General features: G+C 52.7%; 6 protein-coding genes across 6 annotated transcripts; 2 read left to right on the top strand and 4 right to left on the bottom strand.

The window, feature by feature from the left end:
• Positions 1-1,154: 1,154 nt before the first annotated feature.
• J4E93_004462 (uncharacterized protein) lies at positions 1,155-2,201 on the top strand (the record flags this gene model as incomplete). Its single annotated transcript, XM_049342390.1, has 3 exons — positions 1,155-1,604; positions 1,668-1,856; positions 1,914-2,201. 3 exons carry the CDS (start codon positions 1,155-1,157, stop codon positions 2,199-2,201), a joined length of 927 nt encoding a protein of 308 aa, XP_049200542.1.
• A 539-nt stretch (positions 2,202-2,740) lies between these two features.
• J4E93_004461 (uncharacterized protein) lies at positions 2,741-4,966 on the bottom strand (the record flags this gene model as incomplete). Its single annotated transcript, XM_049342389.1, has 3 exons — positions 2,741-2,821; positions 2,874-3,524; positions 3,803-4,966. 3 exons carry the CDS (start codon positions 4,964-4,966, stop codon positions 2,741-2,743), a joined length of 1,896 nt encoding a protein of 631 aa, XP_049200541.1.
• Positions 4,967-5,294: 328 nt separating this feature from the next.
• Positions 5,295-7,278, bottom strand: J4E93_004460 (uncharacterized protein; the record flags this gene model as incomplete). The annotated part of the gene is made up of 3 exons (XM_049342388.1): positions 5,295-6,288; positions 6,355-6,977; positions 7,042-7,278. The coding sequence occupies 3 exons, from the start codon at positions 7,276-7,278 to the stop codon at positions 5,295-5,297; spliced, it is 1,854 nt and encodes a 617-aa protein (XP_049200540.1).
• A 659-nt stretch (positions 7,279-7,937) lies between these two features.
• On the top strand, positions 7,938-9,959 carry J4E93_004459 (uncharacterized protein; the record flags this gene model as incomplete). Its single annotated transcript, XM_049342387.1, has 3 exons — positions 7,938-8,260; positions 8,334-9,423; positions 9,600-9,959. The coding sequence occupies 3 exons, from the start codon at positions 7,938-7,940 to the stop codon at positions 9,957-9,959; spliced, it is 1,773 nt and encodes a 590-aa protein (XP_049200539.1).
• Positions 9,960-11,312: 1,353 nt separating this feature from the next.
• J4E93_004458 (uncharacterized protein) lies at positions 11,313-13,114 on the bottom strand (the record flags this gene model as incomplete). The annotated part of the gene is made up of 3 exons (XM_049342386.1): positions 11,313-11,584; positions 11,641-12,918; positions 12,970-13,114. The coding sequence occupies 3 exons, from the start codon at positions 13,112-13,114 to the stop codon at positions 11,313-11,315; spliced, it is 1,695 nt and encodes a 564-aa protein (XP_049200538.1).
• A 949-nt stretch (positions 13,115-14,063) lies between these two features.
• On the bottom strand, positions 14,064-15,323 carry J4E93_004457 (uncharacterized protein; the record flags this gene model as incomplete). The annotated part of the gene is made up of 1 exon (XM_049342385.1): positions 14,064-15,323. One exon carries the CDS (start codon positions 15,321-15,323, stop codon positions 14,064-14,066), a length of 1,260 nt encoding a protein of 419 aa, XP_049200537.1.
• Positions 15,324-16,149: the final 826 nt, after the last annotated feature.

Genomic DNA, 16,149 nt, shown 5'->3' with positions numbered 1-16,149 from the left:
GTAGCTGCCGGCGCAGAGTTGGCAGTCGCGAGAGAGACACAAAGTGGCTGCAGCATCCTCAAAAGGAAGCGACGTTTGCGCAGACAAGACGCGGTCAGGACCCGGTTATCTTATTCCCATGCGATGCTTTGGTTTTGACTACGACGGGGCTTCTCTCGGTCAATCCTGGCGTCGATTGCATGTGGGCACGGGGCGCAATCGAAGATGCATCTCGCACCTCCCCTCCCACATGCCGATCTGCCGAGATGCCCATCGCCTCGCCCCGAGCCATATGCCCTGTGATCCCATTTCCATGCCTTCGTATCAACCCTGTACATCTACCTCTTCCGAGACACTCTGTATCGACCAAAACGATATCCCACCCTCGCGCAGCAGCAAGACAGCCGCTGTTTGGCGGGGCAAACCTTCTCCTCCACAGGCATTGCAACGCCACAAGCGGGTGATCCTTTTTCTTCATCGACCGATCACTGTCTTCGACATGGCAGAACAGGGGGCGCCATACCCGCCGTGTTTTCAGCCTCGCCAAATGCAGCTAGATGCTCGTCGCTGCCCATCGCATTCACGCCCGATACTATTCCAGCACTGCAACCCACTCGCTCGTATCATGTCTGTCCGAACCGAGCGTGTCTGACTCACATCGCCGCACTCTTCACCGGATGCAACAGAGATGCCAACTCTTGGCCCGACTGTCGATCAAAATTGCACTTGCTACTTGTTGTCTTTTCTCTTGACCTTTACATCTCACAGCAACCCGCTTTACCATGTAGGCTACACTCGTAAACAGCATTTTTGGCTGCTGAAGGTTTGATCATGTCATATTTAGGGACACCTGCATACTGCATTGCTATGCTACGGTATTACGAATCAGGCTGCAAGGTCTATGCGAGTCTGATGCTGCCAGTCAATAAGATTTTCTCTTTCTTGTGAATGTTACATATGTCGAGGTGTGTCAAAGATGCCTGTCCCACGTGACTGTTTGTAAGCGCTACGTCATCTCGCCGGATAGGCTACTCAATCACCCAACCAGACCATTACAAAGCATTCCAATGTTGACCTCTAGCACTTTTTGACACAGACTAGCAAAGAATACATGCTCTCATGTAGGAACAAAACTTCATCAATCGCACATCCATACTCAGCACCCACCTCCCACAATGTCTGTCCTCATCACTGGCGCCTCTGGGTATCTCGGCGGCTCGCTACTTGCAGAACTGCACAAAACAGTACTCCCGGAGCACAAGAACATATACGCCCTGGTCAGATCTCAAGATCAATCAGAAGCGGTGAAGAAGCAGGGCGCGCGCCCTTTTATTCTCAATCTACAAGATGAAGAGAGTGTCATCAAGGGCATCGTAGATGCGCAGATCTCCGTCATATTCTTCCTCGTTGACGCTATGAACTCCGACATGCAAGTGCCCATGATAAAAGCCCTTGCAGAAGTCAAGAAGCAAACCGGACGCGAAGTGCACTTTGTACACACGAGCGGCGCGAAGATCTTCAGTGAGCATGCGGGGATGCCTATCGATCGACCACTTCCCGATACAGATCGAGATCTGTACAAGCTACAAAAGAGCTCCAAGGCTCCCCATCAACTCCTGACGCAGGTATGAGGCAACTGGCGCGTAGGCGGTCCAAGCTTCAATGACTCTTACTCAAATGGCCTTCAGGCAACGAATACGAACAATGTCATCATTGAAACGGCGGAGAAACATGGAGTTCGCAGCTACATCTTCATTCCATGTATCGTGTACGGCGAAGGGAAAGGCTTTGGTAACAAAATTTCGATCCAAACCACAGCTGTGCTTAAAGCCGCCAAAGGGGCCGGCGCCATGTACGATGTCAACCCGGAAGGCTGGGTGGGTGTTATTGAATAGTCATCAAGCCAACCACTCGCATGCTGACGATATACTCAGACTTGGCCCGTGTGTCATATAGACGATAACTCGAAACTGTACGTAGAACTGTTGAAGAGTATCCTACGCGACGGTAATCCAGAATATGGCGAGAATGGGTACTATCTTGCTTCCTCTGGAAGTGTGGCCTGGCACGACATGTACGCCGCAATGTCGAAAGCGCTTGCGAAGCGCGGAATTATCGACAGCTCGGAAGTCAAGAAAGCGGATGATTTAGCGCTGGATAAGATGGCGCAGGCCTTGGGTTGCCCAAAAGAGCTTATTGCAGTGCAATTGGGCGGAAAGTAAGTATATCTGCATCCTCGCGAGACAGGGATTGGAACCTAACTGTGATTATAGATGTACCCTTGAAGCGAAAAGAGCCTACAGTCTAGGTTGGACTCCAGAACATGAGCCGAAGCATGTTTTGGAAGCGGCAGATGCAGAGGTAGAGCTTATTCTGAAGCACCTATGAGCAAAGAGGAGCAAAGAGGTCGAACTTGTGGCACAGCCACCCCATTGAAGGGAAAAATCGAACACCCTAGGGCCTACATCAAGTTAAAAACGTGCAAAGTGGGTGGCCCAACGGCGACGTAGACTCCAAGGTGTTCGGGTTATCCCTTATATGAGGTGCAGCTTAGGTTAAAGCCGCAGCTGCCTCCCCAGACGCGATATTTGGGAAACTTCAATATGTCAATAAACAAGAAAACACACCAAGCAAAGGTCTAAATCTCGAGTTCCCTACTAATGTATGAAACGCTCGTTTCTGGTGACCCAACCAAAGTACCCTCTCTCTCCGACTCAGACTCTCACTTGTTTTTCTTCATCTACACTAACCATGCCCTACTTCACGTCCTTGCTTCACCAGATACAGAAGGCGAGCCCATGATAACGTTCAGCTCTGCCTCGGTATACCTCTGTTGCGGCTGCTGCAGAATACAATTAGCGATATCGTCCGAACATCCTCTCTCGACAACTTACCTCGACAAATTTCGGTCCATCGTACTCGCGCAACAGCTCAACGTACTCCATCAATGGCCGCATGATCGAGGCATCAGCGTTCAACGCTGGACCACTCAGCGCAATGTCCAGGTCATATGCCAAGACTACGACTGGACCGCGAAACGGCAGTCCGAGGCTCTTGTTCTCAGTGAGTGCACGCTTTCCCTTTGCGTTCATGTCGTAGTTGATCTGGATGAAATACGGAAAGTAGCGGTTGTGGAATGATAGTTTCTTGATCTCCGAAACCGGTACACCTGGGAAGTGTTGTTCGAGACCGCCTACCGTACCTTCCTCATCGAAAGCAAGGACAGAGAAAACAGGCTTGGCTGAATCGACGGGGAAGTATAACACCCGTCGTATGCCATCGTAGACGGCGTGTTCGATGGCTTTGACGTAAGGCTTGCAAATGAGATTGTGGCTGGAAACCCAATCGTGTTTTTGACAGGCTGGCGAGCAATAGCGGATGTTCTTGCATTTGCTGCATTTGTTCTTCGCATCAGGTGCATGACACGTGGCGCAGAGATCTGCGACAGTAGTCGGTAGAGGTGGGACCGGGACATAGTCTTCGAGCATCAACGGGTAGCCAAAGTTCTGAGGCGAGTATGGTGTAGTTGCCGACATGACGAGCGGCTGTGGAGTCAAGATTATCAAGCGATATCAGAAATGAATTATGATCAGAGGATGTACCCTAGCTCTGAAGTCAAAAGGAAAGAGAGCGCAACAAGCAAGCTGTGAGATTAGAAGATATACTAGCATTAGTCGTACGGCATACAAATGAGGTCGCATGACCTCTATCTCACCGCAAGTGGCATACTGCCTTTACCTGAGAGCCTTGATCAAGTACCCAGGTTGTCTCAGTATGGGCGATAAAGCCACTGCGATGGATGAAAGAAAACATCGAAATCCACACCGCCAAACACGCCAATCGCCGGAAAGAGATCGCATTCGCCCCTCAGTCCCGTGTTGCCTCCCTCGCTTCGCACGTCGAGTTCCTCGTTACCATCCCAACCGCCTTCCTTTACTCCATTACGCGTGAAGAATACGTCGATATCTAGCATCCTTCCGTGTTGCGACTGCTCGTATGATGGCGGGTTGCGCGGAACCGAGAAGGTGATGCCAATACCAACAGTGTCGCCGGGCTTGAAAGCCGAGGTGAAGTCGATACCGCCCCATGCATCATTGACGTACTTTCTTCCATCATCTCCATGCACTCCAAGACTGGCACGTTCCCAGCCAGGGAGACGGAACGTAGGATAAGGCGGCGCAACGAAGCCTATCGCGATACCGGCGTCTGCTTCCGAGAAAGAGAAGCCACCGCGACCGATTCCAAGGACTTTGAGTTCAAAGTAGACAGTCTTGGAGCGTTGTGTGTTGAGCGGTGAGTCCCAAAACACGCTGTACATGGGCAGATTTGTGAGAATACTCGAATCCCTGCAGTTCGCATGAGTGCGACAACGCCAGTGTCCTGCCTGAGGTTGAGGGAGTAGATCACCCAGATACGATGGCGCTTTCAGTAGGGCAAGCTGCCCGTTTTGAATCGCAGCATGAGTGCTAGGCTGCAGGTTCTGTGGTGGCCACAAAGGATTCATGTTGGTCCAAGCCAAGGCACGATCGCCATCTTCAGTCGATGCATTAGCAGTTGGAGAGCTATCGTAACCCATCGAAGGTGGTGGGGGTAGAAGTGCAGTGTCAGGTACGACTGTCCAGTCGTGGTATGGCGGGGGATCCCAGCTAGGAGGGGGTTGCTGTGGATACGAAGGAGGAGGCCCTGCTGGGGGTGCGTAACCTGAGAACTCTTGTTTAGGTGGAGGCCCTGGAGGAGCAGTATAAGAAGATGACCCGTGGCTCGGTGGAGGACCTGGCGGAGCGGAGTACCCAGACGAGGATGAAGCCTGGTTCGGCGGCGGGCCAGGCGGTGCTTGATACTTCTCCGTCGGCGCTATGTTATGCTGCTGGTCTTGAGGAGAGCTGTAGTAAGGGTTGTTTGAGTGCTGATTGTGTTGGTCTGTCCCATATGACGGCCTTGAAGAGCTGTCATCGCCCTTGATCTTGTCCTTGAACTTCTTGAACATAGTGGGGCTGGAAATTCAGAGCAGTGCCGAAAGATGCCCTATTCTAATTTGTTGGTTGAGCGGAAGGTAGTCAAAGAGATCGTGATCAGGGGTGAGTAGTATTGTTGAGTCACATACTAGGAAAGCGGGCGCACTTGAATGATGATGTAGCGAAGGTGGCCGGTTGTGGCTGTGCACGCGCAACAAAGCCCGAGTTGATTGTCACCTACCCGTCTACGTCATCGTTGATGGCTTGGCAGGGTCCTTGAAGCCTAAACCCCGGCCACAATCGCTGATGTCGCGCTCCAACAAACGCAACGCGATTGACCTCTAACAACCAGGCCGTCGGTCACGCATCCCCTGCATACCTTCCGGCCACAGCCTTGCCGCGGACCCTTCCTTCTATAAACCTCACCGGAACCTCGACTTCTACGTCTCTCAACCAATCGCCCATTGCTTTCGCGAAAGCATCCAACCTGCTACTCCCACTAACGCCTCTGCCCAACACCCCATAAACCACGAAATGCACCGCCATGATACCTTCGAACTCCACCCTTTCCATAAAAAAGCTGTCGTTCCAGCTCTCTCCGAACATTTCCTTGAGTTTGGGCATGGTGAGAAAGCTGCGGAGCCACTCCCAGCTTTCGGCATACAGGGGTGATGACTGTGGGTAGGAGGAAGGTAGGCTCGTGGGTATAAAGAAACCGATGTTCGCGTTTCCACCCTTGTCGCCTGAGCGGGCGAGCACGATGTCTCCCAGTCGCGCACGCGTTGTTGGGCCAAAAGACCGAAGATCTACGGGGTTAGCAGTCTCGTAGCTTTCCCGTTTCCCAATGTCTTCCGACTGCGGAGGCGGCGTGGTCGTCAAGGTCCTTGTCTCGCCAGATTGGAGAAGATTGATCGCCGTCTTTAGCTTGTTTTGCGGCCAAATCGCCGGATAGAAGCTCAAGTACGGTTTCGGTATCGCCGTGCGATGGTCCATCGTACTATGGAAGCCCGAATAGTGCTGCATCGCGAAGTCCGCCAATAGACTCGCTAGGCCCAAGTTCACGTTCGGATCGCCGCTCTCTGCAAAGATCCGACAATACGATGTACTTCTGAGCTGGCTCTTTGGGTCGGTCTCCGGCATGCCTATGCGCTGGAATTCCAAGATGTCGAATCTGTCCAGTATGCCCTTCTGCTTCAGACCAAACTTAATCATGCGTTCCCAGAGATCGAATTTCTCAACCGTGGCGTAACCAGTTGCATTGACGACAATCTCCGACTGGTACCCTGCTTGATAGAAGATTGCGAGCTTCGTAGTGGGTGGGGGTGGTTTGCCTTTGACGCCCCACAAACGAACTCTTTCTGAATGTTAGCGAGATTGCTCCTGCCAGCATGCCATGTAGGTGAGTGTTATTCGAGCGTACCTATTCCTGCCTTCAGCTTTGACCTGAACCTCATCCAAGATAGCCTTGACATCGCTGTTCAGGTACAGATTCCCCTGGAGCTCATACAGAAACTGACATTTGACAGTATCTTCTGTAACAAAACCTTTTCTCGCTTCATGCTTCGTGATCACACATGTTCCGTCCTTCTCGACTTCTGCGATACCGAAAGTGATGTCGTACAGGTCATCCAGCGAATACTCGTAGAAGCCTGCGAAATTCGAGCCCGTTACATAGCCACTGCATTCGATGAGATGACCCGCTATCAGCGCTCCTGCAAGCGCGTCGAAGTCGGTGTCACGCCACGAATACCAGTACCATGCAGCGCCGATGACGGGGCTGGCGTCCGCAACACGACCAGCAATAATGATGTCTGCGCCTTCTTCGAGGCCTTTGACGATTTCGCGAGCGCCGAGGTAGACGTTCGCACTCACGATCGGCTTTTCAGACTTCAGCACATCGAGAGTGTGGTCTGCGACCTTTACTTCGCTGTTGTCGGAGTCTAGGTGCGGTGGTAGACCCTTCTCCTTGATATCTTTCATTTCGTCCATCAGGTTGTCGCCAGACACGTACGCAACCTTCAGATCATACCCTTTGCTTAAGACCTGCTCGTCTGTCAGTCAACTAGACCGTGTAGCGACTACATAGATGAGACGAGACGAGACTCACGAGTTCATGCACCTTCTCCGCCAACCCCTTCGGATTGTGCGCACCACCATTGACAACGACTTTGATCTTCTTTTCATTGAACAAGTCGATAGTCTGCTCGATACCGTCCCAAGCTGTTTTCTCCCATCCAGGATGTTTGCCCGCTGCATGTGCCTGGGCATTTTCCGCGATGTTGACCTCAGCGAGATAGTCACCTGTAATGAAGTCTGTGTCTCCCAGCTCTGCTTGGTAGAGCATGTGATATCCGGGATCCCCTTGCATTCGTCAGACTGGTTTAGCATAGGTAAGGCTTGTATCACCTTTGTAGCCTGAGCAGTTCGCTATCCTCACTGGACGGCTTCCGCGCTGCGCTGTCCATCTCGTGCTGTAGTCTGACGATGCCATAGCTACTCCCTCAACAACGATCGTCGACAAAGGGCTTGTGGTGCAATCTTATGGGTATTCTGGGATGAAGTCGCTAACGCATGCGCATGCGCGTAAAGCAAACTTGCATTATCGCGATACAGCCGCAACTTAAATACTCCCACCGAACTTCCAATTACAAGCATCTCCTCATCAAATTGCCATTCCTACAGACCTGATTCTCTTCTTGCGTAACGTGTATCCAGATTGCGGGGTGATACCCCACCTTGTCGGGTAGATTGAGCTAGTCGACTTACTCGCCCGAGGGCCGAAAACGAATTGCCGTCCATCTACCATGATCGGCAGTGCTTGAGTAAGACCGGTGACAACTAGGACGATGGAGCTGGTGCGCCGATTGGCGTTGCTTGCACCGTCGTACAAGGCCACCGAGTAGCTGAGTGGGTTGGGTGGGACGTGTTTCGGAGAGCGAAAGTGATAAAGCTCATGCTATCCGCGTCTCGTAGCTTGAGATCAAAGTTCTAATACCATTGGAAATGACGAACACTATGACGAACGGCCACACTAATGGCACAAATGGTACGAACGGTAACCACAAGGATTACTCTGTCCCTCGCGAAACCCAAAATATCTTCGAGAAGGGCATATTGAGCAATACCCTCATCGCTCACACATTACCTACCGATATCGAAGAATGCGCGAAAAAAGTCCAGTTCAAGGGCACCGATAAGCCCAGTATACCGATCAACTGGCGCTTCGCCGAAAGCATCTCGGCACTCAAAGGACTGGAAGCTGCCATGATCAACGTCCTTCTGAAAAGGAAATACGGGCTAGAACCCCAAGAAGCCATCATCGACACGTAAGTCGACATGTCCGAGTTACGTTCACTGAGATTCGTAGCAGTCAAGTAGCTAACGTATGTTGGTGTAAAGCGACCATGCGCAACTCTTCTTCATGTCGATCCTATTAAACGTCATCGATCCCGATGGCGAAAACATTGAGTTCTTGACCAAACCGTTCGCGAGTGGATCGGACGCATACAACAGATATTTCAAGAACTGCGATTTGCATGATACGAGTAGGACTCCGTACCGCGTGGCGGCTACGAACATCTACCGGTGCAAAGATGGAAGGTACTTCCATCTACATGGCTCCATGAACCCTGGACCCACACAAGAGAGTGTTGGGTTACCGCCTGACATGGAATTAGCTGAGTCGGAGGATCCATGGAAACCATACGAAGAGAAGCTAGCAGGTATCGAATCCGGCGAGATGCAAAGGTTGGCGTCGGATGTGTACAAGCAAGCTGGTACAATTTGCTGGACAACCGAAGAGTTTAAGAACAGCGAGCATGGAAAGGCGAACGCCCATGTAGGCCTCTACGAGATCCACGATGTCAAGAACCAGAAACAGCCGGCGTGTTGGTGGCCCGATAGCTCGGAGACAGGTGTAAAGAGGCCACTAGCGGGTCTCAAAGTCGTCGACCTGACCCGTGTGATTGCTGCTCCAGCTCTAACTCGAGGCCTTGCCGAACTGGGTGCTTCGGTGATGCGAGTAACAGCTGAGCACGTTACCGACATGTCCATGCTACACGTCGATCTCAGCTGGGGAAAGTGGAACGCGCATCTGGATTTCCGGAAAGAAGAGGACAGAGAGAAGCTGCGCGCTCTGGTCCGGGAAGCCGATGTCGTGGTACAAGGTTATCGACCTGGCGTGCTGGATAAATATGGTTTCTCGCCCGAAGGCCTACTCGACCTGACGAAGGACCGAGAGCGAGGTCTCATTGTTGTGCGGGAGAACTGCTATGGCTGGTATGGTCCTTGGTCGTATCGCAGCGGGTGGCAGCAAATCTCCGACGCGTGCTGTGGGGTATCGATGGAGTTTGGACGAGCCATGGGCAATGACGAACCCGTCACACCTGTGTTCCCCAACAGCGACTTCTGCACTGGTACTTCTGGCGTCATCGCCGTATTGAACGCGATAATCCGAAGGGGTACCGAAGGCGGTTCCTACAAAGTCGATGTAAGTCAGCTTCACCGTCCCACGTCAACCAAGAAAAAAACAGAACAGGCCTGCAGCCTACATCAACATGAAAACCTACAAGATAGGTGAACTGGCGTTGATGTAGGCTCTAGATCTGTTCGGGTTTTTTCTTGTATGCGGTGGGCCGGTAGCGTTATGGACGCTAACACCTACAGATCGCTTTGAACTACTACTCCCAATGGCTTGTAAACAGCGTCGGCACATACCCTACAGACGTCTGGGAAGATGTCTGGACTCGCAATGGCCGCCAAGTATTCCGACATTACCACAACATGCAGTATACGTTGCCGCGCTACATGAAGATGTTATTCGAGAATTCGGGATCCGTGCTCTTAAAACCCGATTTCTTTGAGATGCGACATGCGGGCGCGATCGGCAAAGATGTCAAGGGGGTCAAGCCCATCATTCAATACCCACAAGGGAATGTGAGGTTGGGGTATAATGTAGGGACGCGCGGAAATGGTGTCGACACGCCGGCGTGGCCGAAGAACCTGATGACTGAGGTTGTCGCGTAATGAGTCATCTTTTAGGGCGGCGAGGAGATAGTATGAGATGAACAGCGCTACAACAGAACCAGCTGTTGATGTGACTTGATTGGAAAATGTGACTTTAATCTGTAGCAGCGAAATGCGAAATGCGAAATGCGGTAAGCACGAAGAGGGCTGAGATGCCAAAGTGAGAAAGCGCGCTAGCCATCACGTCCACGCGTCTTCACGTGCTCGCGTTCCGATGATCACTTGGACACCTCAGAAGTCCACAATACCATATGCAGATCATAAAGGAACAATTCCGAGTAATTGTCAGTTCCTCGGATCTAGCAAAGTGTCCGAAAGGTCGCTTGAGTCAACGCATTTTGCACCTTCCATAGCTAGGTATCCACACGAAGAGCTTCATCATCAAGACTAAGCACCATTGACTCATTCATCTCAATATGAATTCTTTCGTCTGCATTTTGATTCACCTACAACTACATCGACATTACACAAGTCCACCAAAGAACTCCTCACAAGACTTTGCACCCTACAACGCCGTCCTCCCTCCACTCAACGCAACCATGAACGCCCTCATCCACACACCTCGCCTAACACTTCTCCGCCTAACCGACATCTCATCCCCTTCCTCCGGACACGTCCGTCTCTTTCATGAGAACTGGTCGAATCCCGACGCCACAGCATGGAGTCTTCACGGGCCCACGCATTCCTTCTCCGAAAGCTACGAGTGGATGAAAGAACAGTTAGGGCCTGGAATCGATAGCATGTTTTATTCTGTATTTGTCAAACCCGATACATCGAATTCAGCCTCCAATAGCTATGCCGACACCGGGCTAGGGAAGCATATAGGCAGCGTAAGCCTACGTCTTCAACCTAGCGGTCCTTCGCTTCCAACCCCATCGACATGTACAGAAACAGATATGAGGGTACTAGGTTACGCCTTGTTTCCGTCAGCGTGGGGAAAGGGATATGCGACAGAAGCCGGCCAGGCGTTGCTGACCGCGTATACTACTTTCCTGTCTTCGTCTTCTTCGCTCTCGGTTGCACAAGAGGATGACGATGAAAACGAGCGACAAAAAGGGAAGACGTACATTGAAGCAGCAGTAGACGAGGATAATCCTGGGAGCGTGAAGGTATTGGAAAAACTTGGCTTCAAGAAAGTAGGTTGGAAGCATGAAGAGGAGAAAGTGTGGCTTAACGGAGCGTGGAGGGAGCCTGGGTATTGGGTGTATGGGATGTTTGTTTAGTGCACAGTTGTGATAGCACCCAGCTTATGGAACGTGGGGAAGGGGTAGTGATACATAGTCGCATACATAACGAAGTATGCAGACCTTGAAAAGTATATTCCTACAGAGAATCGGTACATGACCGCGTGCCTTACCACTCCGCGACTTCGCCCTGCTTAGGTAGTGTCGCCCGAACAACCTTGTCGCAGTTGAGCAAGCAAAGAGGGTCGAATGCCTTCTTAAGCTGCCTCATCGCATCCACAGTGGTTTGGCCCACTTCGTGCGGTAGGTAGTCTCTCTTGACGAGACCGACGCCGTGCTCACCTGTGGCTGTACCTTCGAGTTCGATAGCGCGCTTGACCATTTCGTGGACGAGGTGGGAGGCTTTGTCGAAGTCCTGGTTGCGGTTGTAGAGGATGATGGCTAAAATGGTATGTAAGCGAACGAGCTCTAAGATAAGGAAAACCGCATGAACCTACAGTGGAAGTTTCCGTCTCCAACATGTCCTACGATACTGGCGAGTAGTCCACTCTGTCGAATCTTTTCCTTGGTCTCTTCGATGATTTGTGGCAGCTTGGATATCGGGACGGCGACGTCTGTGGTCCAGACAGCCATATCTGGATTGCCCTCGCCCTTGGCCATAACGCTCCAGAGTGCTTCCTTTCGCGCCTGCCATAGGTCCTCCTTCTCTTGTTCGGACTTGGCGAACTCGAAGCTTACTGATCCGGTCTTTTTGGCAAGACCTTGTACCTGGCTGATTTGCTCCTTGACGGAGCTCTGAGTGCCGGCGAACTTGAAGAAGAGCGTGGGGGCGTTCTTCCAGGTCTTGGCAGTCTGTCCCGCGTCGTTTATACATTGCATCTGAACATCATCGAGGATCTCAATGGCAGCGATAGGTACGCCAGCACCAACGACCTTGAAGACGCAATCTGCTGCTGCGCGGATGGATGGAAACGCGCATACGGCTACACTGGTATGTTGTGGCTTTACAATGACTTTCAGCGTAGCTTCTGTGACGAGACCTAACGTGCCTTCGCTACCGATGAACATGCGCGTAAGGTCGTATCCAGCAGAAGACTTTCGCGGCCGTTGTCGCGTCTTGATGACAGTTCCATCAGCCAGAACTACGGTGAGCGAGACGACCCAGTCCTTCATTGTGCCATAACGATACGCGTTGGTGCCAGAGCATCCTGTGCCGACCATGCCACCGATCATTGCGCCTGGACCTGGGTCGGGAGGGAAGAAAAGACCTTCCTTCGAGAGCTCTTCGTTCAGAAGTTCCCATCCCACTGCTGGTTGAACCACGACATCCATATCGTCCTTGTGCAGCCTTATAATCTTGTCCATGCGGCTGAAGTCGATACATATGCCACCCTTTGTTGCTGCGAAGTGACCCTCTAAACTTGTGCCTCCACTGTACGGAGTGACTGGTATCTTGCGTTCGTGGCAGACCTTCATGATCGCGCTGACTTCTTGTGTGCTGCCTGGCTTCACAACGCAGAATGGCACATCGCCTGGTTGAGAAGGATGCGAAGACCACGACGATCCGCTGTGCGACTCTAGATCGTTGGGATCCAGTGTAAGATTTTCCTTTCCGACAATGTCACGGAAGTCTGTCCACGCTGCTTCCATGTTTGCCTCTGAGATATTGTGCTTGGGAGGATTGAAGGTCTCGAGCGGTGCGGTCGAACTCGTGTCTGGGGTAGGAGGAATCATCTGCCCATAGTAGTAGCCGATGCTTGCGGTCATAAGACATGCTACTCAACCATTAGTATGCGCGACAACTGAGGTGTATGAACTGTTGGTACCAAATACCGTGGCAAAGAATTGTCCTCTTGCCGTTCTTTGCTGTAATGACTGAATCTGGATCTGTTCGGCCTTCTCTTTCTGTACACGCTCGTAGATACTCTCATTGAGTTGCAGGTAGAATGGCTTCTCGTCCTCCCTGCCCATCGGTTTTCTTTCACTCGCCCATCTTCTCTGCGTTATTCTTCCGACTCCCGCACCAGCTCCGCATGTCCGCCATAGCGCTCCTCCGGTTGCGCCTCTTACGGCGAATGAGCCTCGTGGCAGGCTTCGTAGAGGCATTGCGACTACAATTGACGGTGATTCATGTCGTAGGCGTCGATGCGACAAAAGCGGGGAAAGCTTTGCATGTGAGCTGAACGATGATGATGCGCGGGTAAATCCCGGACTTAAGAGACCGCCAAGAGTTCTGTATGCACGTCGCAACCAGTGATGAGCATCCTATGTGGTTGTGGAGAAGCGTTCATGCGTAATCTCATACCGAGCAATTACTGGCAGAGATCACGACATCGGGATATGTTAGAAAAGATGCGTCATCATGTGTAAGCCTGCCAAATTACGACATGGCGAACAAAGCAAGCGTCACATGTGGTCGATGAAGACTCGATAAGGATAGAATGCATTTGAGAAGCTCAATGGTCGATACCAGAGCGTGTTATACCGAAAGCAAACCCAGTCGCCGTACCCAAGTTCTCGCAACGCCGCCAGACACATAGTGCTGGTCTCGAGAAAGGTACCCAGAGCGTATCCAACGCCTGTGCATATTCAAGTGATGAGTGTGTAAGGAATAGTGAAAAGCAAATAAACAAAGCAGGTCTCTATCAATGCGCCCGAAGGTAAATGCCGAGTCTCTGCATGTATCATGAAAAAGGCCGTGATCCTAAACCGAACGCCATGCTAAAAGCACGAAATAATATATGCACGAAGAAATGGGGTATAAGGATGAGATGCAAGACCAATCTGCTCAAGTGTCGGGCCAAGTGAGAGGGGTGTGTAGGGCATCGGGGTTAGAGGTAGTGGGGTGGCACCTAAGGCGATTGCTTACGCGGCTAGGCTGTCCACATCCGGTGCGCGTGTCTGTGGCGGTGCATGCGGCCTACTTTCCAGACATGCGCAGCAGTCGAGTCTTGAGCCAGATTACGAAACGCTGCCACGTACCCTTCGCGGCTCGGCTTTTGGTGACCTTCGGCGTAGAGGAAAAGGCGGCTGCTTTTTCGGGGTCGACGGTTGCCACAAGCTTTGGCAGTGAGTTGGAGTGCGCCTCCCGGTGGTCTGAATATTGGCGTCCACCCACTGAAGGGCGTCCGGCTATCGAAGGCCGTGGCGTCTTTTCATAGTCGGTGGACACAGTGCGCGTGCGATTTATCTCTGATCGGTCGAGCGTCTCTGACTTACGCCGCTGGTGATCCTCCTTCTTCTGCTGCTTGCGATAGTCGCGTTCCTGCTGCTTGTGTGCCACCTTTTCGTACTTTCGCTCCTTGGCACGCTGCTCCTCCTCGAACTTCTGTCGCGCAGCACGAATGGAGGCAGCTCTCGAGGCTGGGTCTACGGGGGAGTCACGGCCGCCGCGGATAAAGCGGTAGGTCTGATCGAAGGAGGTACGCGAACTGGGCGAGGTGGTGTCGATGGACTTGAGCGTGTCGCCACGCGCCCTGGGTTGGGCGACCGGAGAGGTGAGCGAGACGGACGACTGGGAGTAGCTGCCAGCAAGGCGGGTGGACGAGTTGTTGGTGTGGATGCGTAGGGATGTTCCCTGTGCCGAGGAGATGGAACCGGATCTGCGCGCGGGTTCATACGCGGTTTGTCTCAAGCGGAACTCATCGTCCGACATGATATCATCGCCCTCGTGCTCGCTCCCGAGAATTGATGGCGGCGACGAGTGGGCTATTGGCGGTGTGTATGGCTGCGGAGTCTGGCGGATGGCAGGCAGGGGCGTCGGCCGCTGCAGACCAGACGACGAGGAGAACTGCGAGGTGTTGGAGGTGGAGCGGTTGTGTCGGTGGCGGCCGTTGACAGGCGAAAAAGAAACATCAGATATGGACCGTGAATGGGCGCCATATTCTGAGATACCCAGACCGGTGAGGTCGTTCTCGGCGGCAGGGCGCGATAGATCGAGCCCGCTGGTCTCCTTGGACGAGAGCTTGCGCAGGTAGGGCTTGATCTTGAGCTGGTGGGAGGAAGTCGCAGACGGCATGGGGCGTTGTGTCTCTATCCAGGACTCTTCGTAGACTTTGAGCGTGTCTGAACGGTTAAAGGTAACGACGTCGTAGTCAGCAACGGGGCTCAGAGGGCGCGAACTCGACACAGCGGAGGCGGAGTATCCTCGTTTGTGGAGACGCGCATGCCGGTTGGACATGTTGGGCGGGATGCTCGCGCGTGTTATCGGCGCATGTCAAAGTACGCTGTAAGTAGGCCAGGAGAGATCGGCGGCGGGTGGTTGTGATATCACCAAGCCAACGTCAAGACTCCGAATGGTTCCGCGGCTGTCAAGGTGACGAAATGTCAACTCGTGGGCGCGCGGCCCGCTGTTGATGGATGATCCGGGGCAGTTCCAAGCTTGACGACGGTTTCCTCTAGCCGGCAGACGCTTCCTTGGTTGCTGGGACTGGTCCGACTAGGGGCGCTGCACGCTGCGAACGCTCAGTCCAAGACGGCCCCAGCTCTAAGCGCCTAGACGGCTAGGCGGTGGGTGAGTAGGTGAGAGAGATTTACGTTGCCGGGAGTAATGAGAAGAGCATCACCGCTCAAACGTAGCCGCCTACGGCGATTAGGGACGCGGGTGCTTATATGCTCTTCTAGTAGATGCAGCATAGTGGAGGTAGGAGAGGAGACCGGGTGAAGCGGAATCGCCGCCTGCTTGGAGTGAGATAGCAATATGACTGGCTGGGACGGCCTCACCGCTCGTGAGCCACGGAACAGAGTGCTACCGTGCCGTCCGACGATATGCTTCCTACTCCATCTCGCTCCTCTTTCGCCCCGCTCGCATCCCGTCGCGCAGCAACAAACCGCGCAATGAGTGGCACAGCAGCTCAGAACGCGCAGCACTTCATCACGAGAGGCCACGAGTCGATTCGAGGCGCGGAGAAGCTGCAAAGCTGAAGCTGGCCTAGATGCACGACTCAGCCATACAAGTGCTCTGCCCATCGTGGAATTGGCTGATATCTCACGACACTCCGCTTCCA

The sequence above is a fragment of the Alternaria ventricosa genome (genome assembly GCF_023758065.1).
Source record: "Alternaria ventricosa strain BMP 2768 chromosome Unknown scaffold_6, whole genome shotgun sequence".
NCBI lineage: Eukaryota > Fungi > Ascomycota > Dothideomycetes > Pleosporales > Pleosporaceae > Alternaria > Alternaria ventricosa.
The sequence above is the reverse complement of the archived record's forward strand: the minus strand, read 5'-3'. Positions and strand labels throughout refer to the sequence as shown.